The 27,171-nt window shown below is 36.5% G+C and overlaps 1 protein-coding gene and 1 long non-coding RNA gene across 5 annotated transcripts in view; one reads left to right on the forward strand and one right to left on the reverse strand.

The window, feature by feature from the left end:
- Window positions 1–27,171, forward strand: part of LOC123547522 (daf-12-interacting protein 1-like) — a 115,846-nt gene that overhangs the window by 40,109 nt on the left and 48,566 nt on the right. For 2 of the 4 annotated variants that reach the window (XM_053551773.1, XM_053551774.1), the window contains exons 4-5: window positions 1,857–2,063; window positions 10,589–10,673. In XM_053551773.1, coding sequence (XP_053407748.1) covers window positions 1,857–2,063; window positions 10,589–10,673 — 292 coding nt within the window. Of the gene's footprint in view, window positions 1–1,856; window positions 2,064–10,588; window positions 10,674–25,585; window positions 25,625–25,715; window positions 26,375–27,171 lie in introns of those variants that run through there. The other 2 variants (XM_053551777.1, XM_053551775.1) reach the window with 2 other exon arrangements.
- Window positions 19,366–20,523, reverse strand: LOC128559600 (uncharacterized). The gene is made up of 2 exons (XR_008372491.1): window positions 20,316–20,523; window positions 19,366–20,038 (listed from the first exon to the last, which is right to left on the reverse strand). It is a non-coding gene; the product is annotated as an uncharacterized LOC128559600 (long non-coding RNA).

Below are 27,171 nucleotides of genomic sequence, written 5' to 3' on the forward strand. Positions count from 1 at the left end.
CCCAAGAAAACATTTTTTTTTGTCTTTGTGGGGACAGTTTGCATACTTTGTCACTTTTTAAATGAATATTAGTCCTTTTGAAATGAATATTAATGCTTTTAAAGTTATTTCTTTTATCAAGATTGTCTTTACATCAAAGAGTATAGATGGCCAGCAGAACAGTTTTTAATTAAACATCAAAATTATCACAATGTTAAAGGTCACAGTCATTTGCGAGGAAGCCACATTTTAACTCATTTTGTTGATTTTCTTTGATTTGTTTTCATGAACTAGCTGCTTCTTTGATTTCTAGCCAGTGATCTATTACGGACAGGATTGAACTTGTGACTTTGGTTAATGATCTGAGTCTCTTTCTTGTAAACAATTTGACTTTCTACTGCGGGTTACCATGTTGTGACACCCCCTCAGGTCACAAGGTAGAGCCCAAAACTAAAAGCACAAGGCCATAGGTTTGATTCCCAGCTAGGTGTATTTCCCCTCTGGTAATTAATTGAAGGTAATTGTATGCTAAAGATGATAATCCCTCACTTCTAATTCATGTGGGGAAATTATCAGTTACTAATGCAGAGTAACAAGGGTAAGAAGTTTCAATTAATCAACTCTGTGTACAAATGTACCTGTAATAAAGGTGGGAAAAAAAATGAAAAAAGATGTTGAAAACCAACTCGGCCTACTCGCTTAGCTCAATAAGGAGAGGGCAGATCTGTAGATTGCAGGGTGGTGAGTTCAATCCCACGCAGGGCGTATGTTCTCCATGATGACTTGATAATAGACATTGTGTCAGAAAACATTCGTCCCCCATCTCTGATTCATGTGAGGAAGTTGGCAGTTACTTGTAGAGACAGGTTTGTAAAGGTACAGAATCCAGGAACACAGGTTAGGTTACCTGCCTGTTGTTACGTAACTGAAATACTGTCAAAAAATGGTGTTAAATCTAAAACAAACAAATAAATAAACCCAACTCACTATTTATAAACGAGATGTTCTTTAAATCTAGGACTGAAGACTGATAGGTCTTGGATGACTTCTTACCTTGTATATTGTTTAATCAATAGATAATAGAGATAACACATGTACTTCAGACTTAAATATTTATGACATGTGTGTACCAAACCTGTGATAAATTACCGAGATTAAATTTTGACTGAATCATTCTATTCAAAGCCCTTTGGCAGAAATTTAAATATTATAGAAATAGGAAGATTTGTTTATCATTTATTGAATTAATGACCTTTAACTCTGGTATATTTAAACTACCGATTAAGTTATTCGGGGAAAAAAATGTATGAATAGAGTTATAAATGTTTTGAGATCGACTTAGGATAATAGTAAAGCGTATGAAAAAATAAACCCAGCTTATCTTGGGACTTTTGTACAGTATTATATAGATTTTTGCTTCACTTGATATTCATGACAAAAAATGGCAGATTAATTATGTATTTTGTTTGTTTGCATACAGTATAACTTTTTGGCCCTCCAGAATAAAAGCCCATCTTCCCATATACAGTATACTCCAGTATACATGTCTGCTTTCCCATGTACTTTAGTATCAGTGCCTGTCTTTCCATGTACTGTAGGCCATATACTTCAGTATCAATGCCTGCTTTCCCATGCACTTTAGTATCAATGCCTGTCTTCCCATGTACAGTATATTTGAGTATGAACACCTGCCTTTCCATGTACTATGTACTCAAAATTTATGTAAACGTCTGCCTCCCCATGAATGTATACTCCAAGTGTAAACACCCATCTTTCCTTGAAGTGTATACTCCAGTATGAACGCCCCACTCTTGTGGGGGTAGTAGGTAGAACGTACTTACATTCTGTATTATGTTGTTTGATGTTATATTTTGCAGGAAGGTGACGAGAACACTCACCCAACTGCGTTTGTGAGACGTGAAGTACAACATAGTCTGAAGGAATGGTTGGACTACCAAGATGGTCAGAAGATCTTGCTCACAACTCCAACCGTACTTGTAGGGTACAGACTAGAGGTTTATCGTGCAGAGGGTACAACGCAATGGTACACAGCAGTCATACAATCATATAATCACACTTCAAAGGTAGGACTAAAAGAACTTTGTGTTTATAATACATAAAGAATTATTAAGACTTAACCATAGCAAGAGTTAAAAAGATACATTGACATATGGTGATAAAATATTGAGATATCGCCACAGTTGGCTGGTATCTGGATGCAGTGTCTGATGTGTAGTTGTCTGCTCTGGAAAGTAGGATGTGTAGGCATGAAGCCCACTCCTCATCTCAAATATTATATATTGACATATTGATATGCTTCAGCAGATTTAAGGGTATTTGACCTAAACTTTTAATCAGAAAAACACCTGAAATTGCACATACTTAGAATATCAGTAGAGAAATGCATGGGTTATCCAGTGACTGGTGTTTCAACTTGAGGCCAATTTGATAAAAGGTTGACTATCCTAAAAGATCACTTGACAGTTCACTTGATTATGCATGTTTCATTGTGTGTGAGAGAGGACTGAAATTGAAAGAAATAGACTTATTTTGCAAATCTCTCTTCAATGCAATATTTAGATTGAGTGTAAGCTGCTCATATTTTCTTGCTGTCAGCTAAGAGACCTGACCATAAATAACTTCCAATTGGAAACCATATTCTCTGGTGGAAAAACATTTCCTGACATTTATTCAGACAAGTAATCAATACAAAAAAGCTGTTGTTTTGGGATTGTTGGACACCTTATTGATCATAAGAATGCAGATAATGGTACTAAATTGAAAAGGCCATTAATATGAGTCATGCTTGATTTTTTTTCCGAAATAGGAAAAGTTTGGATTTTTCAGAGAATTTTTGTAATATTTTTCATGACCAATCAAGGTTGTGTCAGACAACAAGATATTGCCTTAGTGTAGCATGAAAACAGCTGAACTCTCAACAGTGAAGTTATGAGCTGATCTGGAGTAATTAACAATATAATTGTACTTAATTACAATTGCATTTTCACAAGCAGTTTTCAGAAAAGCTTTTTTTAATTGTAATGTAAGTTGATTTACATGTAAATGGTAAGTTATAAAATTACATGTAGTAGTAAATTACTACAAATTACACTGCAAACACTCCAGAGAGTAGGAAAACATATTTGTTGTTGGTGTAGGGTTTAGCTTCAGTTTTCAACAATATATCAGTTAGTAACAGTGATCAGTGTTTCTGGATTCTGAACCAGTACTTACCTGTTCTACAGAAGTAACTTCTCAATCAGAGGTGGAGCACAAAAATGACTTTAGACACAATGTCTTTTTTACCAAATTGTCACGCAGAACATATGCCTTGCCTGGGGATCAGACTCCTGACAATCTTCGCTCCTCTATCAAAACATGTTTATATGAATAAAGGAAAATGTCTGCCTTTCGAGAGTGGTGTTCATTCTTAAGACATATCACTATTTGAGATACTATACATTTCAGTCATTAAAGCTCTTAGCAAGTGGGCCTCTGTGGCTAAGTAGTTGAGGCTGTTGTCTTCAAATCACTTGCCCCTCACTGCTTTGGGCTCAAAATCTACTTGGAGTGTAGAATTCCATATTATGAGGAAGCCATCCAGCTGGCCTTTGAAAGGTTGGTGGTTCTACCATATGACCTATAACTGTGTTGATGAAACATTAAAAAATGTCATTCCTTACCAGCCCTCCCCACCCACCCCAGCAAAAAAAAGATGTCTGGTTAACTTCAGTGTTTAAATTTGCTTTGCAAACCACCATGTCCACATATTTCTGTAGGTAGTTAATTGTTCAAAGGAACTCTATAATAAGCTTCTTTAAAGCTGATCTTGCTTCATTCTTCTCCTATTTCAATCAGTGAAACTTTTCTATAAATGGATGTTGGCAGAATTTTCTGTAATCTAGACTGTCAAAGCCAAGAAAATTGGATTTCTTATCCTGTCTTTTCCAAGAGGGAATTGGCTCTTTCTTAGTTACATCCGTTATTTTGGTCGATACATCAATATATTTACTTGGCCTAATTCTCGTTCTATAAAGTCAGAGAGGTAAATTCCCTCCAGTAATGATTTTCAAGAGCAATTCAGTATATTAGAAGAGGACACAAAGATAGGCTGTAAAGATAAACGAAATGAGGTATTGTAGCAGCTTTGTCATCATTTATAGAACTAATGAGGTCAGTGACTTACATGTAAATATAAATGCTGCTCATATATTTGAATGTTGTTCACAACTTAAAAAGTGAAATTGTTTGGGTTGTTAATACAGAGATGATTATAAGTCCACACTGGTTGTGCAGTAGGAAGAGCATAAAACTGCCGGTCAAGTGATAATTTACAAACTCACTCTGCTCATGCAGTAGAGAGAGCATAATTTACAAACTCACTCTGTTTGAGCAGTAAAGAGAGAGCATAATTTATAAACTCACTTTGTTCCTGCAGTAGAGAGAGCATAATTTATAAACTGACTCTGTTCCTGCAGTAGAGAGAGCATAATTTCCAACACACTCTGTTTGAGCAGTAGAGAGAGCATAAAACTGCCAGTCAAGTGATAATTAACACTCTGTTAGTGCAGTAAGAGCATAAAACTGCCAGTCAAGTGATAATTTACAAGCTCACTCAGTTAGTGCAGTAGAGAGAGAGCATAATTTACAAACTCACTCTGTTCTTGCAGTAGAGAAACTCACTGTGTAAGTGCAGTAGAGAGAGCATTAAACTGCCAGTCAAGTGATGATTATCACTCGCGCTGTTAGTGCAGTAGAGAGAGCATAATTTACAAACTCACTCTGTTCTTGCAGAAGAGAAACTCACTCTGTTAGTGCAGTAGAGAGAGCATAAAAGTGCCAGTCTAGTGATAATTTACAAACTCACTCTGTTAGTGCATTAGATAGAGCATAAAACTGCCAGTCAAGTGATGATTAACACTCACTCTGTTCATGCAGCAGAGAGCATAAATGTGCCAGTCAAGTGATAATTTACAGACTCACTCTGTTTGTGCAGTAAAGAGAGAGCATAAAACTGCCAGTCAAGGGATGATTAACACTCACTCTGTTTATGCAGTAGAGAGAGCATAAAACTGCCAGTCAAGTGATAATTTACAAACTCACTCTGTAAGTGTAGTAGGGAGGGCATTCAAGTGATGATTAACACTGGCTCTGTTAGTGCAGTAGAGAGAGCATAAAAGTGCCAGTCTAGTGATAATTTACAAACTCACTCTGTTAGTGCATTAGATAGAGCATAAAACTGCCAGTCAAGTGATGAGTAACACTCACTCTGTTCATGCAGTAGAGAGCATAAATGTGCCAGTCAAGTGATAATTTACAGACTCACTCTGTTTGTGCAGTAAAGAGAGAGCATAAAACTGCCAGTCAAGGGATGATTAACACTCACTCTGTTCATGCAGTAGAGAGAGCATAAAACTGCCAGTCAAGTGATAATTTACAAACTCACTCTGTAAGTGTAGTAGAGAGGGCATAAAACTGCCAGTTTAGTGATAATTAACACTCACTCTGTTTGTGCAATAGAGAGAGCATAAAAGTGCCAGTCAAATGATGATTAACACTCACTGTTAATGCAGTAGAAAGGGCATAAAAGTGCCAGTCAAGTGATAATTTACAAACTTACTCTGTAAGTGTAGTAGAGAGGGCATAAAACTGCCAGTTTAGTGATAATTAACACTCACTCTGTTTGTGCAATAGAGAGAGCATAAAAGTGCCAGTCAAGTGATGATTAACACTAACCCTGTTAGTACAGTAGAGAGAGCATAAAACTGCCAATAAGTACATGATCAACAAGTTCACACCATTAATGTAGAAGACAGAAAGGAGCAGACTGCCAATCAAGGAGTGATTAACTAGCATGCCTATTCAACAAAGAAAGGTAATTATGAAGCCTTCTTTTTCTCCCTTCCCCCTCCACTCTGTAAGTACAGTAGAGAGAGAATAAAACTGCTAGTCAAGTGATAATTTACAAACTCACTCTGTTCGTGCAGTAGAAAGAGCATAAAAGTGCCAGTCAAGTGATAATTTACAAACTCACTCTTAGTGCAGTAGAGAGAGCATAAAACTGCTAGTCAGGTGATGATTAACACTCACTCTGTTAGTGCAGTAGAGAGAGCATAAAACTGCCAGTCAAGTGATAATTTACAAACTCACTCTGTAAGTGTAGTAGAGAGGGCATAAAACTGCTAGTCAGGTGATGATTAACACTCACTCTGTAAGTGCAGTAGAGAAAGCATAAAACTGCCAGTCAAGTGATAATTTTCAAACGATAATTTACAAACTCACTCTGTTATTGCAGTAGAGAGAGCATAAAACTGCCGGTCAAGTGATGATTAACACTCACTCTGTTAGTGCAGTTGAGAGAGAGCATAAAAGTGCCAAAGTGATAATTTACAAACTCCCTCTGTTTGTGCAGTAGAGAGAGCATAAATGTGCCAGTCAAGTGATAATTTACAAACTCACTCTGTTAGTGCAGTAGAAAGAGCATAGATGTGCCAGTCAAGTGAACATTTACAAACTCACTCTGTTCATGCAGTAGAAAGAGCATAGATGTGCCAGTCAAGTGAACATTTACAAACTCACTCTGTTCGTGCAGTAGAGAGAGCACAAAACTGCCAGTCAAGTGATGATTAACACTCACTGTTTTAGTGCAGTAGAGAGAGAGCATAAAACTGCCAGTCAAGTGATAATTAACACTCACTCTGTAAGTGCAGTAGAGAGAGCATAAAACTGCCAGTCAAGTGATGATTAATACTCACTCTGTTAGTGCAGTAGAGAGGGCATAAAACTGCCAGTCAAGTGATAATTAACACTCACTCTGTTTGTGCAGAAGAGAGGGTGTTAAACTGTCAGTCAAATGTTGATTAACACTCACTCTGTGCAGTAGAGAGAGAGCATAAAAGTGCCAGTCAAGTGATGATTAACACTCACTCTGTTATTGCAGTAGACAGAACATAAAACGGCCAGTCAAGTGATAATTTACAAACTCACTCTGTTCATGTGGTAGAGAGGGAGCATAAAACTGTCAGTGAAGTGATGATTAACACTCACTCTGTTAGTGCAGTAGAGAGAACATAAAACTGCCAATAAGTACATGATCAACAAGCTCACACCATTAATGTAGAAGACAGAAAGGAGCAGACTGCCAATTAAGGAGTGATTAACTAGCATGCCTATTCAACAAAGAAAGGTAATTATGAAGCCTTCTTTTTCTCTGTTCCCCCTCCACCTTGTATCTGTTAGCATGGTTTGGAGTGGAGGAGAGGAGAAGAGTACAATCAAGGAATGATTAACTAGCCTGCCTGATTAACTAAGAAAGGCGGTTAACAAGCCTGCCTGGTTAGCTAAGTAGGGAGGACATGATTGCCAATCAAGGGGTGATTAAACAAGCCTGCCTGATAAGCACACAAAATTTTATCGACGAACCTGCCCAGTTAGCTATGTAGGGAGAGGAGAAGACTAGGTTGAAGGAGTGATTAAGTAGTCGGCAAAGTCAACTCAGTAGGGAGAGCAAAAGACTGTTGTCAAAGAGATGATTGAACAGCCTGCCAGGTCAGCTTGGTAGAGTTCCAATTTAAAAGTGGTAAATTCAATCTTGGTATTGTGATTGTTTCACATGATGATGAATTGTATTAAATAGGGAAACAATCAGATAGCATTAGGGATACACAGCCAGAATATGCCATTTTAGTGTTTTTTGTCAAATATTTCTCTTGCACACAGAAGCTTTTTTGCTTCTAGTGAATACAGTGCCACTTTGGAAAATGCAGTTTTGCCACTGCAGCCTATAGATAATATCCAAAGCATTTTTGAGGTAGAAAAAAAAGAGAGAAGAAACCACTTCAGACTTCATTTTGCTAATTTTCATGTGTGTAGATGACAGGAGCCTATTTAAGTACCAAGCAATCTTAATAACAAGTTTAGAGAAGCCATTATGTTCACTTACTATGCTTATGATTCCAGACAAGTCTGTTGCTGCTAATAATTTCAAGGAGAATTGCTCTGTTGACACTTGTAAAGGTCATTATTTCTCTGTGTGCTAATATTGTTTTTCTTTATGAGAGTGCAGACCCACAAACCATCAGGGAAGGTTGACATATCTTTAGAATGGATAAGTCTTTGTATTGAAAATTGCCTGTGATTGGATATGTTTTAATCTGTCTGCAATGTCTTTGTGCCATATATGGAAGTTGTCATTTATTTGCAGAGGAGTCCAGGCACTCTGTGACGTGAAGTGTAAATAAATAGTCTTCTTTAATTTTGTTGTAGATTGTACAGTTGTCAAAGTGTATAAAAGTGCTGTGCCATAGGGAGCCCTAGCCATAATAATTTCTTGAATAATGATTATTTCATTTCAAGTTGATAGCTTCTCTAAATTTTGATATTTGGATAATTATACATTTGCAGACATGTCCTCTTTAAAAAGCAGTTTACTGCCTACGGATGATGAACATTCATCTTTTAGCATAATAAAGAGTTGCAATATTCTTATGCACTTGTTGATTTAATGAAAGGCATTCTTAAAAGCTCTGTTTTTGACCTAGAGATGACATAAGTAATTACAGTCTGACATTTTCTAATGAGTGCTACTCACTTTAAAGTACTTGATCTTTGCATTATGCATTGTAGTGCAAAAGCTGTGGTAAAATTGGTTATACTGTTTTTACTTGCAGTGCAGCTTTGTCATAGGTTATTTTAAAATACTAAAATTCCGAAACTGGTCTCCATTTTTAGTTTTGAACATTTCAAAATGCTTTGAGAAAACCCCTGATGAAACGAAAACAGCAGAAGAAAGTGTGACTGACACCTGAGCACAGGTTACCATGGTGAATGATTTAATTTACCTGGAAACAGTTGTAAACAAGAAGGAATTTCCCCAAGAGCTTTCTCTGCTGTTAATCTGGAATGTTTATGCCTTTGTAGATAGATTACTGAAGATTGGTGTTCAGACTAAACTCTTAAAAGTCTAAAGTCAGTTTGTAAATAATAATAATAAAAAAACTTGACACACCCAGAGAATTCCTACATGTATAGAAGCCATCTAGCTGGCTTAGAAAGTTGGTGCTACCGAGGTGCCCACAAGTGCCAGGAATTATGCCAGGAGAGGCACCTGGGGTTTCCTCACCTCCATCAAAAGCTAGAAAGTTGCCATATGACCTAAACTTGTGTCAATGTGACTTTAAATTCGACAAAACAAATGAACAGCAGTCCCCCACTAGCTGATTTCTTGATTTTTGTCAAGCCCGCTTGCTGATGCGAAGACATAGTTGTCTAAATGGTTGTTCGGTGTATGAGTGTGCATGCGTTTGTGCGTGCGTGTGTCTGTCCGTTCGGATAAGTTTGTCCGGATCATAACTTTGACATGTATGGAGCAATCTTGTTTATATTTGGCATGAATGTTAACCTCAGTGAGATGGAGTGTCATGCTCAAACCCCAGGTTCCTATCTCAAAGGTCAAGGTCAAAGTTGGAGGTCAAAGGTAATTTCATATCTTGTCTGGCCCGTAATTTTGACATGCATTGAGGAATCTTGTTTATATTTGGCATGAATGTTAACCTCAGTGAGACAGTGTCATGCCCAAACCCGAGATTCCTATCTCTAAGGACAAGGTCACAATTGGAGGTCAAAAGTCATGTCAGATCTTATCCGGCCCATAACATTGACATGCATTGAGGAATCCTGTTTATATTTTGCACGAATGTTTAACTCAATGAGACTGACTATCTCAAAGGTCAAGGTCACAGTTATAGGTCAAAGGGCAGGCTTGATATGTTGCCTGTGGGCATCTGGTTTTTTATATTTCGATTACTCAAAGTCTTGAATAAATCCAGCATTTTCTTCATCAACTTAATTGTGACCTTGAATGACTGGTCAGTGTGCATTGTTGTGCTATCTGGAATGCATTTTGCACATGTTGCATAGTCATGTGCTGCAAAATATCATTCCACCCTGTCATGTCATGATTTGGCTTCTATATCATATTCTAGTAGTGCTATGCCAAAAGGTACTGCCAAGATTTTCTCAGTGAGAAGGTTGCCAGGAAATTTTGTATGAAACATTTTGCTTAGTAGAAAGTATGTATGCCAAGTTGTCAACCATTGTTAGTATTTATGTAACATATGAAAAACATTAGTGCAGACAGTAGCATTTAATGTTCAGTAAGTCATTCATCAGGAACTGATCAAAATAAGTTGTAATACACCTGTGAATGATTTCCTTATGAAGGGTAGAAGAGATAAGAGAATGGTTTGAAGATTTATCATTGAATTAACTAAATATTTCACAAAAGCAGTGGAACCAAAGTCTGAGCTTAAAAAACATGAGTTTGCAGACCAGTCTATAAGCTCAGGCATCTGATTGGTTGATTCTGATGTCAGATGTGGATTTGACCATTGACAGGACTGCATTCTTAGACTAGTCCCCAGATTTTGGAACCCAAGTTTCAAGGTTTAACAGTCTCAGAATTAACCAGTTTTAGACAAAGTGCTGACAAAGAGAAGATAGCAGAATGATGAGGAAGGTGAAAACAGCATTTAAAACTGTCTGGAACAGACTTCACTGTGTCAGTATTATTTCTTGAATCTTAAGTAACAATTTTGTGTTTGTTTTTCAGACATTATCAGTTACAGATGACACTGTATTGGAAGAACACAATGAGGACCCCACACTGATACAGATGCACCTCATAGATGATGGAGGTAAGGTTACTTGTCTTGCAGTATATAAAACTGTATTCAGGGTCTCTAGTGTTTGCACATATTGTCGGGAACTTTGATATGATGATAAAAAAATTGACTTTAGGTACTTAACCTGTAATGGCGATCGGCAATTTCTGTGCTGTTATGTATTCTCATATTATGCTATTTCGGCATCCTATGGATGCAATAGAAACTTGCTTGTTCATAGCAACTGGAAAATGCAGAAACTGCATAAGAAGAATTTGTAATTGAGTGGAAGATGATGATTGTCATAATGAGTCCTTGTAGTGACATCAGTTACATTCTAGAAAGGTGATACCAGTTAACATACAAGTATCATTTCTCCACTGTAGATGCATACTTAAATGTTTGGATGATGCGCTTTGGCAGGAAATTAGAGAAGGGAAACTCCACAAATATGTAATAATATTGTCCCCAGACATATCTTTTCTGGGAATGTAGTAGAGGCTCTTCTAGTATTTTAAACCCTTGGCTGTCAGGGACATACTACAAAACGTTGAGTTTGAGTCTTGAGTGAAGAGTGACCTTGGAGCTTGAGATTTTTGGAGTCGGACTTGTTTTGCTTTTATACCAAACAGTTCAATTAAAAAAAAAAGAAAAGAGAAATGTTAAATGACTTCTTGTATGTCCAGTGAAAAAAAAGAACAGGATGTATTGTGTGATGGTGTGTATGTCTGTCCATCTTCCCGTCCGTCAGTTTCAAATCCGGAGCATAACTTAGTACTCATTCAGAATAATGACTTTAAACTTGGCATATAAGTAGGTGGTGATGAGACGATATGCAGAGTATATGAACCAGATCAGTAGCTCAATGATCAAGGTCACAGGTGAAGTTCAAAGGTCAGATTTATCCTCATATTTCCTGTTCACCCGCCCGCTTAGCTCAATAGGTAAGAGCGTTGGTCTACGGATCTCGGGGTCGCGAGTTCGATCCTCTGGCAGGGCGTATGTTCTCCGTGACTATTTGATAAACGACATTGTGTCTGATATCATTAGTCCTCCACCTCTGATTCATGTGGGGAAGTTGGCAGTTACTTGCGGAGAACAGGTTTGTACTGGTACAGAATCCAGGAACACTGGTTAGGTTAACTGCCCGCCGTTACATGACTGAAATACTGTTGAAAAACGGCGTTAAACCCAAATCAAACAAACAAACAAATATTTCCTGTTCAGAGCATAAGTTAATCACCATACAAGGTATTGACATCAAACTTAGCATTTACGTTGATGGATTGAGATTATTTACAGAACACATGAACACGTTTAGTAAGTCAAAGGTCAAGGTCATGAATTGAGCTCAAAGGTCAAGTCTGTCTCGTATTTCAGGTCTTTAGCATAACCAGTAAACATTCAAGATATATATTTCAAACTTGGCACATAGATTTGTTGCAATGAGATGGAGTGCAGGAAGCATTTAAAGGAAATAGTAGGTGAAAGTTACATTTGAGTGCAAATGTCAAATTTGTCTCTGAAGCACAACTATTCAAGATACTGAAACGTGGAACAAGGTGGGTATTGATGAGGCAATATGCAGAGTACTGTAGTCTACATTTTTACTGTCTTTCTTTTCCCTTGGCTTTCAACAATAAAAAAAACCCAACAACCTCCCCACCCCACCACTTTACCGCCAAACAAAAACTTTCTTATTTCTTGTGCTCATGCAACACACGCACACACACACCCACGCACACACACGGGCACACACACACACTCAATTTTTTTCTTTGAATTTTATTTCTTCCTCCTGTGATCTTAAACTTCATGTGTATATTACCCACTTTGCAGAGCTCTTATTATAACAATGATATTTACTGTGAGGATATGGCAATTTCCGTGAAAAGCAAATGTCATTATTTCATACAGGGATAAATATTCATACTTTTTACTATGATACATTAGACTTGTATATATATTATTTTCCTGCTAATTTGCTTTTGTTAATAGCATTCAGTACTTTAGTATTAGCCATTCATCATGAAATACTACTTTTGATTTGATACCTTGTAATTTATTGCTTTTTGAAACAGGGATATCTATAATCAGTTTTCCTTTTCTGTATGATTGCTGTGCAAATAATTAAAGAGAAACAGAAATACCCAGATATCCCCATGTGTAGAAAATGTGTATTAACCTTGGTTATCTAGCGTTATCTGCCTATCAAACAGCAGGTGGGTTTTATGACTTTTAATTTGGTGTATTAATCCGGCAGTATGAAAGTAGGTCATGGGGAACATCTCAAAATTATGGAAAGATTTTGTACTCCTAGGGAGGCAAAAGTTCTCCCTATCTCCCTGTTTGTAGTGGAGTTAAAAGAGGGTTATATCTTAGAGTGGGTCTTCAAATTACTGTGTATCATAAATTTTACAAAAGCATGCAAGTTTGTCACAGTCTTGTCAATGTTTCCTTTTAGTAAAATCTGTGTTGAGAACATTTTTGTCCAAGTTACATGCAGGTTTTGTGTGAAAACTAATTGTTAGCTTTTGTGATCGTCCGTCTGTCCGTCTGTCCGTCTGTCCGTCATCCGTCGTTGTCTGTCCACAGTTTCTTCTGAACAGGATACAGACCACATTTTGAAATCAATTTTAATCAAACTTGTACACAACTTGTATTGGCAAAATATCTCAGTTCCTTTCGAAAACTGGCCAGATCCATTTATAGGCTCTAGAGTTATTGCCCCTTAAAGGGCCAAAATTTGGTATTTTGGCTTGTGAACACGATAGACAACATTTTTAGCTCATCTGATTTTTTGAAAAAAAATGATGAGTTATTGTCATCACTTGAGTGGTTGTCGGCGTCGGCGTCGGCGTTGCCTGGTTAAGTTTTATGTTTAGGTCAGCTTTTCTCCTAAACTATCAAAGCTATTGCTTTGAAACTTGGAATACTTGTTCACCATCATAAGCTGACCCTGTATAGCAAGAAACATAACTCCATCTTGCTTTTTGCAAGATTTATGGCCCCTTTTGTACTTAGAAAATATCAGATTTCTTGGTTAAGTTTTATGTTTAGGTCAACTTTTCTCCTAAACTATCAAAGCTATTGCTTTGGAACTTGGAATACTTGTTCACCATCATAAGCAGACCCTGTACATCAAGAAACATAACTCCATCTTGCTTTTTGCAAGATTTATTGCCCCCTTTGGACTTAGAAAATCAGTTTTCTTGGTTAAGTTTTATGTTTAGGTCAGCTTTTATCCTAAACTATCAAAGCTATTGCTTTAAAACTTGCAACACTTGTTCACCATCATAAGTTGACCCTGTACAGCAAGAAACATAACTCCATCCTACTTTTTGCAAGATTTATGGCCCCTTTTGGACTTAGAAAATATCAGATTTCTTGGTTAAGTTTTATGTTTAGGTCAACTTTTTCTCTTAAACTATCTAAGCTATTGCTTTGAAACTTGCAACACTTGTTCACCATCATAAGCTGACCCTGTACAGCAAGCAACATAACTCCATCCTGCTTTTTGCAATAATTATTGCCCCTTTTGGACTTAGAAAATCATTTTCTTGGTTGAGTATTATGTTTAAGTCAACTTTTCTCATAAACTATCAAAGCTATTGCTTTAAAACTTGCAAAGTTTTTCACCATCATAAGTGGGACACTGTACATCAAGAAACATAACTCTATTCTGCTTTTTGCAAGAATGATGGCCCTTTTTAGACTTAGAAAATCATGGGTAGGACAATATTTCTATTACACAAAAAAAATCAGATGAGCGTCAGCACCCGCAAGGCAGTGCTCTTGTTACAATCAGTTTTAATCAAATTTGCACACAACTTGTATTGGCCTAAATTTGCTATTTTGGCTTTTACAGCCATATAGAGACTTTATTTATGGTTTGATTTGTTACAAACTTGCAAAATATCTTTAACAGAAATCTTGGATTCCATGATGAATCCGTCAGATCCGATCATAGGTTCCGGCATTACGGCCCCTGATTGATGACTGAAAGAGCCAAAATTTGTTACTTTTTACCTTGTGAACATGATGGAAGTGACATTTTACAATCAAATTTAACCACACTTACAAACAACTTAAGTTACAATAAGATCTTGGTTCCTTTCGAAAACCGGCTAGATTCCATCATGGGTTCTAGTGTTACTGCCCCTGAAAGGGGCAAAATTTTCTATTTTGGCCCTTTCAGCCATATAAAGGTTTCATTTATGCTTTGATTTGATGCATACTTGCTCATAATGTTTATCTTGATGATCTCTAGGCCAAGTTCGAAACTGGATCATGTAGCGTCAGAATCTACATCACCAGGTCAAATCAAAGGAAAAGCTTATGAACACCCTAGAGGCAACATTTATGACCCTATCTTCATGAAACTTGGTCAGAATGTTTATCTTGATGATTCCTACCAATGCCAAGTTCAAAACTGGGTCATATTGGATCAAAAACTAAGTCAGCCTGGTCAAATAAAAGGAATAGCTTGTTAACACTCTTGAGGCCATATTTATGACCCTATCTTCATGAAACTTGGTCAGAATGTTTGTCTTGATGATTCCTAGGCAAATTTTGAAACTGGGTCATGTGGGGTAAAAAACTAGGTCATCCGCTCAAATCAAAGGAAAAGGTTGTTAACACTCTAGAGTCCATATTTATGATCCTATCTTCATGAAACTTGATAAAAATGTTTATCTTGATGATTCCTTGGCTGAGTTCGAAACTGGGTCATATGGGGTCAAAAACTAGGTCACCACTCGGATCAAAGGAAAGCTTGTTAACACTGTAGAGTCCATGAAACTTGGTCAGAATGTTTATGTTGATGATTCCAAGGCCAAGTTTAACAGGTGAGCAATATAGGGTCATCATGACCCTCTTGTATCATTAGACCTATTTGTCAGTATATTTACCAATTTGTTTTGGACTTCTGCTTTCATTCTGAAACATTGAACTAATTGTATTCTGATCTCTCAGACGCTTTGTGTGAGCCATAAACTTATTCTTGCGGTAGGTTTCATTAACCTGCAAGTGCACTTTTCCATGCAGAAACATTAGAAAGCATTTTGACAACACCAGTAGATGCTTAACAAAATATTTGCCACATGATAGGTGGTATATTTGGCTAGATCCCAGCTTTCTTGAGGATGTTGCTCTGGTCTGTACTGTTTCACTGAAACTGAACCAAGACTGCAGCTGTTTACTGTGCAGATAATATTTCGCCAATTACCACCGTTTTCACATCTTCATTAATTCCTTGTGAATGTTGATCACTTTCTCAGATACTGAAAAAGTTTCTGTAAACAGCTCACCAGTTTCCATTATGGACTGGCATCTGAGTTGTAAGAGTGGTTTAAAAATAAATCTCTCTGGCATTTTCTGATTTTTTTTTTATATTTTACATTATCTCTTGTCTCTGAGGAGTTTAGAGAGAAAAGGGATTTTCAGTCAGTTTGAAAGCGATTATTACAGATCACTAAGTCTTGATCTCAGCAGACTTTGCTTTTCTGGGATTATATGAAGATTTATGTATTTAGCTCACTTGGTACATTTTGTTTGTTTATTTGTTTTGTATTGCTTTAATGACATATTTCTCAGAGCAGATTAGTAATATATTCCAATCTTTTTCACCGAAGTGCTTTCCAGGTTAGTTACTTTACTGCTTCTGCATATAAATTTGAGGGAGTGGACAAATGGTGAGAAGATATGTTTATTGTCTGCTACATTCAGATTGCCACAGTGTGACTGACCTTCTTGCATCCTACTTGTACTGAGAGCTGACTGGATGGGCACATACTGCCCTCAATGCAAAGTCGGGATTAGCTTTCATGTAGTTGATAACAGGGAGTGAGTATCCACTGGCTTAGTTATATGTTAGTGGTAATTTCTGTTTTGGTGTCATTTTAGGGTATATAGCATACTGCCTTTTCCACACTTCCTTCCCACCACAAAAAAATGCATTTTGTGTGTGTCAGTGACCTCGGCATAATTACAATTTTGCTGGGTTGCCAGGCTGACCAGAGTATAATTCGATGAAGAGCACTGTTTCATCAAAGAGACTGCAGTGATATATGGATAATGTTTCTGTTAAAAGTCTGTCTATTTACTTCATTTGCAGCCAGAAGAAGTACAGATCAATTTCTTGATTACTTTCTGCTAAATAAACATTTACCTCTCTGCTGATACAGCCTTGAGTAAAGTGTTCAGACAGCTTCCTTTTGTTTAAATGTTTCTGTAATTTTTATGGCTTCTTTCATCTTGAAACCAGAAAAAAGGTGCTGTGAGGGAATGATTTCATATAAACAGGCCTTAATTATGTATGATTTTATCACAGGCTCTTAATAGCTTCTACATGGAAATTTATGTGCCGTAAACTGCTGTAAACTGTCTGCATTTTTAGAGCAGATTTTTTCCCCAATAATGAATAAGGTTTGTCTTATCTGACAAAAACAGTAACAATACAAAGCACAAGATACTGGTCCCCAGCCTCTCGTGTTACTCGGAGCCATCCACCATGTCCAGATACTGGTACTCACTCACTCTAGTTATTGGCATGTCCACCTTCTTCAGATACCTGTCCCATCCATCTTCTCCAAATACAGGTCCAGTCCAACAACTCCAGATACAGGTCCTGACCAACTCCAGTTACTGGCTCCATCCACCCTTTCCAGTTACTGGCCTTATCCATCTTCTCCAAATACAGGTCTGGTCCACCTTTTCCAGATATTGGTCCTGACCAACCCCAGTTACTAGCCCCATCCATCCTATCCAGAGACTGGCCCCCACCCTTTCCAGTTACTGGCCTTATCCACTCTCTCCATTTACTGGCCCCATCCACCCTCTCCAGTTACTAGTCCATACTTTATGCCTCCAACCCTATATAGTTATTCAGGCCCTCATTCACCCTGTCCAGATACTGGTCCCTTTTACCCATTCCAGTTACTTTACCTTCCAGCTCTCTCCAGCTTAGCTCAGTAGGGAGAGTGGAGATCTATGATTAACAGGGCTTGTGATTTCGTCCACCTCTGAATAATATGAAGTTGGCAGTTACTTGCAGACCAGGAACAATTGGTTAGGTTAACTGCCGGCTGTTACATAACTAAAATACTGTTGAAAAAGAGTGCTAAACACAAAACAATCTCCAAATACTGTCCCTGTCCTCTCCATCCCTCTTTTACTTTTGTGACTGAATGTCCCAAAAGGATTCATCTGTAAAAAATCTGAAAAACCAATTTGTTAGAGGAATGCCAGTGATTACAGCAATACATTGAGTCACCAGGTACTATTATCTGTAGATATGTTTCGTTTTCCCACGCTTGCCAACAGAAAGATGAGTGCCTATGATATCAAACACATTGCCAGACTTGCCTTCAAAAAAAAAAAGAAGAGAAAAAGTTTCCAGGGCCTTGTGTTGAGCTTTTGTTTGTAATCTGATGCAACTTCTGCCAGTTCATGAGCTAGGTTTTCTAGAATATAGTGCCATCTATTGTACATCTGCAAAATATCAAAGAATATTTTTTGCAGTTAATGTTTTTTTGTGAGGTTTTGTGAGGAATGGGTTCTATCTGTTATAACAAAATATTTTAATTTTTTTTTTATAAAATACAGGATTTAGAGAGAAGAACTAAGAGTTTTCTCTCAGAGGGAGAGGAGTGTGTGGAGGGAGGGGGAGGTGAGGCGGGGGACTTTAGCCTACCACATTACCCAGGTTTTAGTTTTTACAGATTCAGAAATAACTATTATGTTATAGTTGAAAGATTAATGTTTCATGCAACTATCTCTGTAGTCAAATTTAATGTTAAATACAAAAATTGGTCGTTTTTACTCTGGAGATGTTTTATAATGATGATAACTTGTTTTCTGGAAAGTAGAATGTAACATAATTCAAGCTTCTACTTAAAAGTTGCAGTTTCTGGAACTCTCTTGATATGTTATGTTGGAGAGCTCTTGTTTGATAAAAAATTTCCCTGTAATTATGATCATCCCAGGGCCATTATAAGTTTAAATCTGAAGAAAATCACAGAGGATTTCAGGAAATCTGGTGCCATATGCAGGCACTAAAATGTCGACATTGTCATTTATTAACATGGTGCAGGATGCAGCATGGAGTGACTCAGTAGAGTGGAGGTTAATGGGGATAATAAGAACAGAGTTACCTCTGGTTATCTCCACAGATGGCGCTGGTGAAATAAAGGGTAAACATCATCTCGCCTGACCTTAGATTTACTATGGAATATAGTAGAGATTCTGCATTATAAACACTAATTAATTTGTAATTTCCTAGGTATTTGACCCTAAACATTAATTAATTTGCAATTTCCTAGATATTTGACCCAGAACAAAATAAAGTCTTAGAAAATAGTCAAATGAATTACTTAAACACATTTATTTAAAGGATTGAATTTGATTATGGTTCAGTATTGTTGTGTACCTCTATGTAAGGGTTATGAAGGAATTCATTTTCCAAAAGAACAACATTTAAAAGGATTGATGGAGAGTAGCAGTAAACTAGAAGATCCTGGGAATAAGACAAAACTGTGGCAACCTAGTAAACATGATATTGTTTCAAAATATTAAGATCTGACTTGCCAAAAACAAAACTTAATCTTGGGTCAACGATTACATTTGTGTGCTTCAACATAGCTAATTTCCGCAGGTGTATTGTTGGTAAACTTGCATAACTATTATTGTTTTGCGCAGAAATACTAAGAAATATGAACTATTAATGCTGGGCTGTTATATATTTATTTCAACTACATACAATTATTTATCATAGAATGAACATCATATTGTACTGCAAATGTCTACATATATCATCATCAATGTTATTTCACAGATGATCAGCTATTTATTTCCGCAGATACTTTTTGTAGAACAGTTCTAGCTTTGTGTTACAGTACTCATGATCTGGTTCAATTTTTTGTACAAAAATATCCTTGAATATATACATAATGAAAAAGCAATATTGTCTTTTACTTATATACATCTGTCCCAGTATCTGATAATAGTAGTTTGAAGTTTTCTTTAGCTCAATTTCTCCGTCCGTATACTCCAAGTATGGAAACAATTTCCCAGGTTCGATCATTTCTTCTTTCCCAGCATATGGACATTTAACCTCAACTATTGTTTGTTCATTGATGACTCCGTCGGGTGTTGCAGCCAGATATGGTCTTTCTCTACATATGAATAAACTACAGTTGTTGACACTATATCCCGTTTGCTTTTCAAATTTCTTAACTGCTGTTTTTTTTTTTCATATTGCTTCCCAATTTAGGGAAGTGGATCCTATGGTCTGCTTGCAGTTGATGAAACCCTTCAGTGGACCAGTCGGAATCCAGAGGTTCTGGTAGGAGAATATATGTTCATCCCTGAAGTCTTGATTTCTGTCATATGCTTAAAGTCTGAAAGTAAGAAAAAGATAGACACCATAAATTCCTCAAACAAGATATAGTGCTAGCATAAGTCATTAACCTGTAAAATGTTATTCAAAGGGCTACTCTCTGGTATTATTGCTTTGTATAAGCAACACTAAATCTACAAATAATAAGATGCAATAAAGATAGCATCAATAAAACTTGCAATATACACCATGGCCTACATGTACTGGTTTCTCAAGGTTTGAATGGATTAATACTATTTTTCTGAGAATTATTTAATTATAACAACATAAAAACATACCTTGTTAACAAATCTTCCTTTCTGCCTTTGATTGATGCCCCTCTTTTTATTAATTTTCTCTGTAATTGTATAACTTTCCATCCAAAATATTTTGATTTCTTCTCAGAATCCATTGCAAAGTGTAGTGAGATAAGAATCTGGGTCAGCATTGTTTACCCCTTATTTTACTAGCGCCACCTAGCGAGTAGCTGGCTTATTATCCCCATTAACCCTTAGGCAGCCCTTAGGGGATTTGAACCATCTTTTCCACTTGTCTGACACATTTAATATTGGTGAACTTTTCAGATATCATTATTCATGTTTTTTTGTGGTAATTTTTGTAGAAAGGGAGAAATCCCTGCAAAATGCATGTTTTATGGAACACGCATGATACTATGTTACTACTCGATTTATCGTTGGATCAAGAGAAAAAATGATTTAATGTAACATGCAAAATAATGTTTTTCAACAAGAAGATGTTTTATCCTCGGCTTGAATAATTACTAGAAAATTTGAATAAAATGCCATCGTCATGATGGATGGTTGAGATTTAATTTGCACTTTTCTTCAATATTAGAATAATAAGATAATTATAACGGCTTCTGTCTCGGTCATATTGAGGTATTGTGATTTTTTTTACATTCATTTGAATTTAAAATACACGAAGTGCATTTATGTCAAAGTTTTGTAATAAGGTTTCTTAATGTTTGAAATGGAACACATACATGAATTTGGTGCAAAAATTTAAAACTGGCGTTTCCTGTCCTTTGCCATAATCCCTGGTTAGAAATAATAACGTTACCAGTGGTTATAGGAAGTGGTCTTTTTACTGATATACATAGGGAAATGTCATTTGATACATAAATGAAGCTATATTGCAAAGACCGAAATATAAGACATTAGCATGTATGTATATATTGTCATTGTAATTATATACAAAGTGTGTTTCTTACCTGTATTTAAGACAAACTTTGTAAGTCCATGTTCGTTTACTTGAACTTGGATAATTTAAACACCACCCTTTGCCCGAACTCATCGTCAGGTCCCGGCAAAATCCATATATAATGTATAATTTTTGATAGCTCCAGCTACATGTAAGTCAGACAAATTTGCCAGTCCGGTCGTGTTCGAGTGGACAAAGTTGGACTGTAGTCAGAACAGAAATAGGCATAAAACCACCATTTGATGTGAGGACTGCATGGGCTTGGAATTTAGGGATTTTATAGGGTTTTTTTCTGTGCAATAAAATGTTCAATCTTCAAGAGAAATAGTAAGTTCCATTCATTTCATATTGTTAGAGGAAATTAGTACTGTAAGTAGTCTGGATGTTCTTAGAACAAAGGAATGAAAAATTTAAAAAAAATGATGCATGTGTTTTTCTGCCCTTCATTCAGCAGTGTAATTTAGCAGTGGCGCAAACAGTTTCTTCAGCGAAGCTGTAATGCCCTCAGCCGATTTATCACCCTTAAGTGGAGGCCCCTGACTTCTTGACTCAAAAATAGTCCATCTTTCTTTTCTGAAAAGACATCCGGAAATTATTGCATTTCTTTAATTTCTACAGAATCTGCTAAATGGAGAATACATTAAGATAGACGAGACAATTTGTAAAGACAGGAATATTTTTTGCTTCTTTGCAGTTAGTTTAATTATCAAGTGTGGTAACTTAACTCTCTCAAATATTCTTTGGTGTTTTTAAGAAAACAAAAAAGCCTCGACTTGTTTTAAGTTTAATTAAAGCAGTGTTCTGATTTGCTGAGGAAATTAGAAATTAGAAACATGTCTGTGATGTACAAATGTTGTATGTATATGAAAGAATTTTAACAATTTTTTATGCTAAACCCTGATATAAACACTATATGGTCTAGGGCTTGGGGATGTCCCTGGCCAAGTGGTTACAGTTTCTGACTTAGATATACTAATCCCTCACCTACGCGAGTTTGAAGCCTTTTGCTGCCATATGTGAGGAAGCCATCCCTTCTTTGAGTTTTCCTCTGCCTTTAAATCTGGAAAGTCACTGTATAACCTACATTATGTTGGCATAACTTCAAGCCAAACCAAACAAAACAAAAGTTGATCATCTAATTCTGTAAGTTCTTAAACATTGTCTGAATTGTTACTGATACTGTTGGCCTGGAAGATCTTAGGACAATCTCCAGGAGTTTTGTAATTACATTTCCTGAGAAAACTCTGATCAGGGTGATAACATTAGCTTAATTTTAAGCAAATGACCTTGACCTTCAGGAAGAATGTCTAATTACTAAGTTGATTACTCTCCTAGTAAAATATTTATCATTAAATTTGATTACTTTCTCTGCCATGCTGAGACTGGAAGCAGATTTAATTGATGACAAAAAACACCTTCCCCCACATTTCCAAGAGAGAGAATATCTGGTTCAGTGGCTGTTGGTACTTCTATTGATTTGGCACCAATGTTTCCATGCATTGTTAGGAAGTAATTGGAATTTATGGATCAATTTGATAAGACTGGAGAGTTAATGGAATGAAAATAATCAATGTGTCTGCAGTGATTCTTATTGAGAGAATAATATTGGGGCTGATAAATCACTGGGACCATGTCTATATTTCACTGACACCTTATCTGATATAGTGTAGATGAAGTATTGGTTCAAGAGGTCTGCTCTCAAGTGTTTTATATGATTAATAATACCGTGAATGCCATGTTCTTGTCTGGTTGTTGTTTGTTTTTGTTGGCTTGCTACTGTAGCCAAGGCTTTCAGGACAAGATGCCAAGACAACCAGCTGTCCCTTTCATATGATAGAAATACAATATGCTGAACTAAGATGTTTAATGCTTTAGCATACTGAAGTGGTCTTTATGTCCTTTAAGTCATGTCATATGACATTGTGTTTATGGATGTCATAACACAGCATCTCTGAAAGCAAACACACATTATCTGTGTAGATAATATTATCACAGTAGTGTCTTTGTTGATCAATGTCATTGCAGCATATCATCTCAGTAGATATCACCTCAACACAGCATTTGCGTAGATATCACCTCAACACAGCATCTCAGTAGATATCACCTCAACACTGCAACTTTGTAGATATCACCTCAACACAGCATCTGCGTAGATATCACCTCAACACAGCATCTCAGTAGATATCACCTCAACACAGCATCTGCATAGATATAATCGCAACACAGCATCTTTGTAGATATCATTGCAACACAGCATCTTTGTAGATATCACAGCACAGCATATGGAGATATCATTGTAACATGTCTGTAGATATCATTGCAACACAGCATCCCTATAGATATCATTGTAACATAGCAACCCTGTTGACATAATGACAACACATCATCCCTGTAGGTATCATTGTAACATAGCATCCCTGTAGACATTGTAGATATCAATGTAACACAGTATCTCTGTAGATACCAATACAACGCGGCATCTCTGTAGATATCATTGCAACACAGCATCTCTGTAGATATCATTGCAACACAGCATCTCTGTAGATATCATGCAACACAGCATCCCTGTAAGTATCATTGCAACACAGCATCTTAAAAGATCAATGCAACACAGCATCATTGTAGATATTAATGCAACACAGCATCTGTGTAGATATCATTGTATCACAGCATCTCTGTAGGTATCAATGCAACACAGCATCCCAGTAGATATCTATGCAACACAGCATCTCTATAGATATCATTGCAACACAGCATCTTTATAGATATCATTGCAACACAGCATCTCTGTAGGTATCAATGCAACACAGCATCCCAGTAGATATCTATGCAACACAGCATCTCTATAGATATCATTGCAACACAGCATCCCTGTAGGTATCAATGCAACACAGCATCTCTGTAGATATCATTGCAACACAGCATCTCTGCAGATATCGTTAAAACATAGCTTGTCTGTAGATATCATCTTTGTAGATATCGTGGCAACTTACAACATAGCATAACAGATGCATAACAGATGCGACACCAGTACATCTTTCAAACGTTTGAAGGCTGAATATTAACTGAAAATGGAATAGTTTTGTAATTCACCTTTGCAGTATATAAATCAATGTAGAGTTGTGTTTTTCTGCCAGCAAGTGACACTTGATTGATACAGAGATCTGTCAAGTAGCTTACAGTAGGAGGGAGGAGAGAGATAGACTTAAATCAAATACATTATCAGATCAATACTATCCTCTGAGCTGTCTTTTTCTCCTATCTTTCTCATTTCATTACTAGAGTTTGTCTGCAACATGAAAACCTGTTGTTTAGGAAAGTGCATAAAGATGTTTTTTTGCGGATTTACATGGTTAAGGTGAGAATTTATTGAGTTACTGTGTAAGATACTGCATTTCCTCCTTGTGTATATTATACATAAAGATTTGAAACATCTGTATAAGATGTTGTTTTTTTTTTTATGATGCAGTTTTCTAAGAATATTTACCTTTTGTGGTTTTTGTTGTTCGCTTTCATTTCGTAATACGATTGCCAACAGCCTTACTGGAGTTGTTGAAAGTTTTGATCATTGCACTAGTTCTTTCAAGAAAAATTCTATTCTAAAGTCATGATTATGTTACATTTGAGTGTATGCTTGTATTTTATGTCTGGTGATAAAATAAACTGCCTTCTTTACCTAATATACTAGTAGAAACAGTTTTCGTGATGCCAATACAATTGTTTTGTATTTGATGCTCTCGGTATTGACGTAACGTTTCATTATTAATGTTGTGGCCGTACAGAAAAATAATATATAAAGTACAACGTTTTAAATATTCATAGCCGCAAGTTCTTTTAGTATGCCATTAATGTTATATTATTATGTTTACTTCTATTGAAATTTATGTAAAGAAAATTTATTCGATCATAAATTTAACCCATGCAGTGTTTAAACCAATGCCGCGCATCATGAAATGCACAAAAAATGTTTATTATCCTTTATGACATTTATATCATTTCAAATGTCGGAGAGTGAATACCAGCTATTGAAGTAGTAATATTGGTTTAACAGTTATAGCTGTATAGGGCTTACCTCCGAATGTATTTGAGCAGAACAGAAATTTGATTATTCCGATTTGAAGTGTTTAATATCGACCTTCACTAGGGTTTTAGAATGTAAATAGTTTGAAAAGATTGTTAAATGTTCCGCAGTGAGGATAATGAAAGGATAGGTTTATCTATTGACACACAGACAAATCCAGTTTATAGAGGTGATGATAATGACGCAAAGGATTTTATAGGTGAACGATATCACTGCCGGAAACCAGACACTTGAAAACAGTTTTTGTTAGTCACGGATGTACTTACAGTGGGGGTTATTGTGGTTTACAACTGACTCAGTCGCAAGGTAGGAGGTTTTTGGATTTGTAAGATTATGTTCTTAATGTCAACTTGCTTTTCTCGCTTCATGTGAGCTTGTTTTGATGAGGGGAGTGGAGATTTTTGAGTTAGGAATTTGCCCTTGTATTCAGTTTGAAATTTTCTGTGTATAATGAGCTTTGGTGTTAAATATGATTTAGCGAGTTATTTGTTTGTTGATGGGTATTTTTGCCGTTTTGGAAGACTTAACAGTTTGATTGTTTTGTTTCAATAGGAGAATTTGTAAATATGGATTTTCAGTGTAATATGGCTATGTATATGGATATGAGTCAGTTACGAGAGTCAGGAGGTCATTACCGACCAGGAGTTAGCGGAATGTTTCCCTATCGTGACCTGAGAATGCCTAGTTTCCAGCCTGGATTCCAGCCTAGTTTCCAACAAACTGGTTTCACAGATGTACGTGCCCTGTACGAGTGTAACCCAAGACACTTGCAGGTGTATCACATGTCTGAGCCCGCTTTAGGAGGTCACTTCTCCTCGCCAAATGAAGGTCAACAGCTGATGTTCTTGGAAGCCCACAGTGCTGGCGGAATCTGTCATGATTTCCACGGCTCTAACAGTTCAGCAGTTCAAAAGTTGATACCAGTAATGGAACAGACTTATACACATACATACCCGTGTAATGAATATAGTTTTTCAGGTCAGGATAGAGGGCATGTTATAACTGATCCATTTTGTGTGGGAATTAAACAAGAAGTTCTCTCTGAAAATGAACCTGGTAATATTCCTGATATTTCCTTGTTTTATTGCTGGTTTAGAATGTTGTATAATCATGTATGAGATCAGTGTCAGATTTCAGTGATACTACTCAGATTGCTTGAGTTTTTACCCAGTTCTTCACAAATAATAGTTTGTCATGATATTTGTGGTAACTCAATCTTTGTTTTGATGGGGTTTTTTTGCTCTGTTTTTTTATGTTTGAAAAGCTTGGCAGAAAACAGTTGTAAATAAGTCTTTTGTAATAGGGATTGCTGTGAACCATTTTAGATCAGATATTGTAATATACAGTTGGTAAGATGGGTGTGGTTATGTGCTGGTGAAAGAAAGAATGGGTAGAGAGGGTATATTCAGAAAAATAATAGGTTTGCAAAATTATGTGTAGTTGTGTAGCTATGAAGTATAAAAACTGAAATCCTTTGACAAATCTAAGACCAGCAGTGACTTTAGAAAATGCAATAATTGAGAATGTATAAGTCTGGTTGATGTTGTCAATAGACAGGATAGAATTAAACAGCTCTTCCTCAATAACAGGCTGCAGACAGTAGCAAGAGAAAAAAATAATATAGATTATCCATGCTTCTTTAGAACAAAGAGAATAAAATATTTGCTAGGAGAAAAGAGTTAGTGTGTCAGGTGGAATTGTTTTCATGTCTATTTATCTCTGTTTATCTTGGCAAGATACTGTCTAGCAGCCAGATGTTTATGGCATATTTTAATGCAGTACTGATTAAAATTCAGGAGTTATTTCAGGAAAAGATATTGCATGATGATTTATTGCAGTTTTGTGACGTTCAG

The sequence above is a fragment of the Mercenaria mercenaria genome, chromosome 9, assembly GCF_021730395.1.
Source record: "Mercenaria mercenaria strain notata chromosome 9, MADL_Memer_1, whole genome shotgun sequence".
In the NCBI taxonomy this organism is placed as follows: domain Eukaryota; kingdom Metazoa; phylum Mollusca; class Bivalvia; order Venerida; family Veneridae; genus Mercenaria; species Mercenaria mercenaria.